Raw genomic sequence first — 6,521 nt, forward strand, 5'->3', positions numbered from 1 at the left:
AAAAAAAAAATTCGCATATGACAGAGCACCAACCCAAGTATACAATTTTTAGTATTTAGTATAGAAATATTCAATTGAAATACGCCAATATTAAAATGATGCGCTTTGCGCTTAACGGATGCTTTTTCATAATTAAGTTAAAAAAATATATTTAAATTTCATGCTGTCTGTAATGGGATTTGAACCCGGCGCTCTGGAAATTAGAAAATTGTGGCAAGCATCTTCCTGCACTCGGCGACAGCCAGACATGTAAATGTGCATTCAAATGTTCAGCTTGATTCAACACCACGTGTGCGTGATATGAAAGTATTGTTTTTAAGTACGAAAATTTCAAAACGATACTCAAATAAAAAATATTCATGTTTACTATGCGTTATTCCCCCAGTAAATTCATAAAATTTTTCTTAATATTACAACGCGTTTTTTCTCTCAGTGTAGTCATTTTTATGCAAAATTTGTGCAATCAAATCGAAAACCGGGACACTTAAACGAAACCCGGGAAATTTTAAGGTTGGACAGGGACACCGGGACAAATAGTCTAAAACCGGGACATGTCCGGAAAACCGGGACGTCAGGCAGCCCTAACCTAGCATAAACCCGCATGTCCTCGTTACAGGCATTCATTTGGCTACATTTTGGGAGCTATTCAAATGCCAACAAAAAGTCTAGTAAACGCTATTTTCTAGAAAAGGCAAAAGCTTCCAGTGATCAAAGTTATGGTTAATTTTTACCTCTAGATGAAAATGAATATAATGCACGAATGGGTCAATTGAATCGAAAAACATTGGAGGCATTTTGCGATGTGCAAGTCTGGCTCGACTTATTGTCATTGCATGAGCAAAGTCCATCCTATTTCTCCTGCAACATTGTGGCATGTTGAGCTCAGAGCCTTGGTTTCGAATAAGAACTGCATTTCTTCGTGCCAAACCGACGATATTGTTAGTGACATTTTTAATTGTTTTAGCACGTTATCGGTTCCTTAAGATGAAAACCGATGTGTTATTTGCAAATGATGGTATAAATGTTATTGAATGGGATAAGCGATGTAATGAATTAATCATACGTAATCGTATTTTGCACGTTTTTAAAACTTTGTCAAATGATAACCTGACTCAATCAAACATGAGAAGCACATTGCTAAGGAATGCTCTCTTTTGGCGATTATATATCAGATTTTTATCTGACCAGTGCACTGATTTTGAGACGAGAAAAAGTTGTATTTTGACTGCTTTAGATGAATGCCCGTGGAGTAGAGCGCTATACCTGGATGGTGCGGCATATATGCCACAAGAGTTGACTCATTTACAGGACCTAATTATTGAAAAGCAGCTGCGGATATACGCACTGCCTGAAGAGCTTAAAATTCTACGTGGAAATTGTACGATTGCTTTGGCCGCCAACGCTCAAACATACTTTTAATACTGATATTAGGTTCGTTCGCGTAGCTGTTAATTGTTCATGTTTAACCAAAACTTACAAGTTTTTGCGTTCGCGTACGCGAAAAACTTGCAAAGTAGGGGAAATTGAGAGAGCAAAGTGACATTTCATTTTGAGGGGAAGCTGCTGGTTTCTGTTGGAAAAATTTTTGCCAACAGCAATTTGCCAACAGGAAAACAGCTGATCAAAAACAGCTGGTTGGCATTTACGCAAATCACAAAATTGAATTTGATGGTTTGGAAGTTAAAAATTACAAAATGCGACTAATTAAACTTGTAAGAAGTAAGTAGTTATTTGTTTAATCAATAAACTGTGCCAGGATACCACTTTGTAATGAGTTTTCGAACGTTTTAAATTTTACACTTTTGAATGTAAACAAAAATTATATCAGCTGTTCGTCTAACTTGCAAGTTTCTGCAAATTTTCTGTTCGCGTACTATTTTGGATATTTCTCTCTTGTGAGCGAACAGATGACATTTCGCCGGAATTTGGCAGTTGGTTGGTTTCTGTTGGAGATTTTAAACGAACGCACCTATTCATACCAGTCACTAAATAATAATAATAAATACATACATACATTTAGTATATACACATACATAATATGTACATACATTTATGCCTGTTTTTTATTTATACAATTTGAATATTTACCGCATTCCTGACATTTAATACATATACATACATACAAATGTACATATAGAGACCCAGCGGACCAGCGCACGAGCCTTTAGCGAGAGTGTCGAAAAATACCCGAAACGAGCTCGCATGTGAGCAAAGGACGATTGTGAAACTTCTTTGATCGTAGAACTCTCGCATAAGAGCATTGCAGCGTAAATATTGTGATAGAAATGCGGGTGCATGAGCCTTTAGCGAGATGTCCGTAAACGAGCTCGCATCTGAGCAAAGAACGATTGGAAAACTTTTGTGATCGTAAAACCCTCGCACGCGAGCATTGCAGCGTGAATATTGTAATAGAAATGAGAGTGCAATAATTTTCTACTTGTACTATTGTAAAAAAATAGTTTTGTTTTATTTGCCAAACTGGAATGTGTGACAGCTGAATAAATAAAAAATAGTTTTTAAAAACTAGATACGCTTTTTTGTTGTTAATAATTTTCTGTGTCCTTTCCGGAGTTTATTTAATTGGTGTAAAAAGTAAGTATACAATTTGAATTGTTATATTTAATAGTAACGTGAAAATGCCTTACAAAAGAAAAAGTCGGAAATATATTTGTGAGGCTCGTCATGTAAAACGAGCTGCAGTAGAAATTGAGTTGGTTAATGAAAATAATAAAATTAGTAAAATAGAGAGCGAATATGAGTTACATTCTTTATTATCAGATAACAATGAATTACCATCTACAGAGTATTCCGGTTCAACCGATTTCAATTTTCGCTTAGCGCAGTGGTTATCCACTAATAATGTCAGCAAAAGTGCAGGGAATGAACTGCTTTTGCTCTTGGGTGAAAAAATTCCTGGCTTGCCACAAGATGCACGTACTTTAAAAAGTACACCACGCACTATTGTAAAACCTAGTGTAGAGCCAGGCGAGTATGTAAATTATGGCGTAAAAGATGCCTTAACAGATTTCCTCATGAATTTTTATTATCCATCTTCAACTATCAGTTTAAATGTTAATGTAGATGGCCTTCCGTTGTATAAGAGTACACAGAAACAAGCATGGCCCAGTTTGATTAACGTCAATGGTACAAAGCCAGTATTAGTAGCTGGAATATATGTAGGTAATTCAAAGCCTCGTAATCCCAATGTTTATTTGGAACAATTCGTCTGCGAATTAGGAGAATTAGTTACGGAGGGCATGGTATTTCAAGAAAGGATGTTCCAAATATCAATCAGAGCATTTATTTGCGATGCGCCAGCCCGCGCTTTTATTTTAGGTGTGAAACATCACTCCGGATTTTATTCTTGCAACCTTTGCATTCAGAAGGGCGAAAGTTTTAATAGACGACTAATTTTTAGAAAATCACTTAACTTACAACGAACTAATGATAGCTTTCGAAACCGTGTTCAACCAGAGCACCACAATATACAAGGCAAACTAATTCTTGAAGATTTGCCAATTGATATGGTAAATCAGTTTCCCTTAGATTATATGCACGTTGTTTGCCTTGGAGTCGTAAAATCGGTGCTTGTAGCTTTAACGAAAGCAAAAGGTCACACATTTTCTTTAAGTAGGCACTCCATAACTTCACTAAATAATAAACTAACGTGTTTAAAAAAGTTTTTACCTAGGGAATTTAATAGAGGAGTTAGATCTCTAGATGATCTCGAAAGATTTAAGGCCACAGAGTTTTGTATACAGGACCTATGGTATTAAAGGACGTTTTAGGTACAGGTTTGTACAATCATTTTCTATTACTTAGCTTAGGAGTTCGACTTCTTCTCCACAAAGAGTATTGTGTAACACAAAACTCTCTTGCATCTGGATTGCTAGATGACTTTGTAAGTCAAGTACCTTCTTTTTATATGTTTTCAATGCTCACATTTAATTTTCATTGCTTAACACATTTAAGCCAGCAAACTCTTCAATATGGTTCTCTACAGACTATAAGCTCCTTTCCGTTTGAAAGCTTCTTAGGGCAACTAAAAAAAATGGTGAAAAAGTCTAACTACCCCTTAGAGCAATTATACAACCGAATTGTAGAACGTAGTATCTTAAAAGTCGTCCTCAAAGAGAAAGTTCTGAAGTTAAATGGGTCCAATGGCAAAATTTCATATAATCACTGGTATTTTGATGCAAAAGATCGCGATTGTTTTTACTTTTTAAAAGATAACAACAAATATACAATTTTTAAAATTATTAAAATTAAAAATAAAATTTTCCATAGCCATCTAGTTATTGATTTAGAACCGTTTTTTACTTTTCCAATAAACTCCACTTTTGTAGGCATATTCTCTTCAAAAGAACTCACTTTCGACTCAAACATATTTCAACATAATATAGAAAAAATATCAGGAAAAATATTTCATTTTGAGGGCAGTGAAATGCATATTTACTTACCCTTAATTGACTAATTTCAGATCAATAAATATGAATTCATCCTACATGTTCAATTTTGATGTCAGTGAAAGTGGAGTTCGCGACAAAAATATACCAAATTATAGACTAGAAGGTAAAACACTGATAAAATATAAACATAATATAAACCGTCGTGGTTTTGCAAAGGCATTGACGATATATAACAACCAATAAACAACATATGTATGTGTATATATTCCATTAATTACACTTATAATCTATTTCAGATATATCTAATAGTGCTCCAAGCAGCCACTGCAATAACTCCGGTAGTGCAATAAAACAGATTCTTATTTAATGCCGACTTACAAGATTTATTTATTACATTTACAGACATATTGAACCTTATAAAGAAAATTATGGAAACCCAGCGGGCAACAACTGATAAAATTGATCAGTTGCTAACCAAAATTGATCGTCATGGTGCTGAGTTAATTTCTTTAAGGAGTGAAGTTTCATCTATAAAAGCACGAGTTTGCGGCGAGGCACATAAGCCAAAATTGACGTTGCAATGTCTCCATTAGTTACATTTGAGGCCTTCGAAGCATTTGAAGAAAGTATCAAAGAAGAGCAGTCCTTTAAAAATTTGGTAAGTAGCCCAGTCAACACGGCCAGATTGACGTTTATAGAAAACGTTTCGAAATTAAATCGTATCTGCTAAAAAATTTCACATTTTTCTCAAGGTCATGGAATTAGTCGCCAATTCTGAAAAAACGTATGATAAATTTATCAGGAGCTCATGGCGCCTATTGATATCGGATGACGTAGCAAGACAATGTTCTTGGCGTGGAACAGATACGAAAAAGTGTGTTAGAGGCCTTCGAATCACATTGGCAATACGTAGTGGGTTTTACTTTTATAATTTGTATGCTTACAAATATGTAATGTTATTTTATGTTGTGTACAGATGCATTCAAGCAAAAGTTCGCACTTGAAGACAGTGACTTTGACCGCGTTACACAGAAGTTTTTTCAATACGCGCAGGAAAGACTGGCAAGATTAGAAAAATGTAATTCAAAAATACCTAAAATATAATGTTCTTGGTGAATTAGTTATTAACATATTGATGGTCCTGTGGATTAACGACACAATTCAAAATTCAAAAAATAAAAACCCTTACTAATGTTAAGTGACTCATGTCTCTAATCCTTGTCGGATCTATGTATAATCTTTAGTAATTACTTTAGTAATCCTTACTGCTTACTTTATAAGGGCTGGAAATGGATTAGACAAGGATTAGAGACAAGAGCCACTTAACAATAGTAACGGTTTTTTGAATTTTGAATTGTGTCGTTATTGCAGAGGAGCATCGCTATTTATACGTACTGTAGTTAGATGTTTAATGGCCAAAGAGTGCCTTGTTTTCATAATCTTTAATTTATTTATACTCAAAAAATATATTCCTGTAAGCTGCCAAAGAAGTGCGTAATACTTTTAAGTTATGTATGTGAAATTTCAGTTTTTAATTTCTTCTATGCCCGAATTTTAGTTTAAACAATATATATAAACAATAAAAAACATTAAATAATAATAAAAAATATTTATTAATGGGGAATAAAATGGGAATGAAACAAATAAAAGTCTTTCAACCCTTATTTCTTGCGAACCGTTTGCGATATCTTTTGCTATACTTATTTGATATTAATGCCGACTCGGAAAAAATATTTTTTTTATATTCTATTTTGAATCGATAACGTATCACATTTAGTATTTTATCCTTGTCGCTAGAAATATCAAAACAACCTCGCAAAATATATCGCCAAATGCTCACTAACGTTATTTCTTCCAACTATCGTAAATGAAAGTTTCACTGCCACAAACTGAACGACATATTAATCATATTGCTATCGTTTCCCGATTCATTTGCGAGAGTTTTGCCGGGTTAAATCTCGCCTTTCAATCGCATGCGCTATCATTTGCGAGCATTTGGTCCGCTGGGGATGTAAAAATATTGAAAAATAAATACGTATGTACATACATATGTATATACGTACAAGTTTTATATTTTTTAATAGCTAGATATATTTTTTAGCATATGCATGG

The 6,521-nt window shown here is 34.2% G+C and overlaps 1 protein-coding gene across 1 annotated transcript; it reads left to right on the forward strand.

Moving 5' to 3' along the window:
- The first annotated feature begins 4,989 nt into the window (after positions 1-4,989).
- LOC108371724 (uncharacterized) lies at positions 4,990-5,659 on the forward strand. The gene is made up of 3 exons (XM_017627328.1): positions 4,990-5,067; positions 5,162-5,321; positions 5,386-5,659. Exons 1-3 carry the CDS (start codon positions 4,990-4,992, stop codon positions 5,511-5,513), a joined length of 366 nt encoding a protein of 121 aa, XP_017482817.1. The 3' UTR covers positions 5,514-5,659.
- Positions 5,660-6,521: the final 862 nt, after the last annotated feature.

Source organism: Rhagoletis zephyria, unplaced genomic scaffold (assembly GCF_001687245.7).
Source record: "Rhagoletis zephyria isolate East Lansing unplaced genomic scaffold, Rhagoletis_zephyria_1.1 Rzeph_scaffold_05181, whole genome shotgun sequence".
Lineage (NCBI taxonomy): Eukaryota > Metazoa > Arthropoda > Insecta > Diptera > Tephritidae > Rhagoletis > Rhagoletis zephyria.

Excerpts from the sequence above, each read along its gene's own strand:
- LOC108371724 (XM_017627328.1), top strand. The coding sequence starts at position 4,990 with ATGTCTCCATTAGTTACATTTGAGGCCTTCGAAGCATTTGAAGAAAGT. Across the intron at positions 5,068-5,161 it reads AGCAGTCCTTTAAAAATTTG|GTCATGGAATTAGTCGCCAA; the intron begins GTAAGTAGCCCA and ends ATTTTTCTCAAG. Across the intron at positions 5,322-5,385 it reads AATCACATTGGCAATACGTA|ATGCATTCAAGCAAAAGTTC; the intron begins GTGGGTTTTACT and ends TGTTGTGTACAG.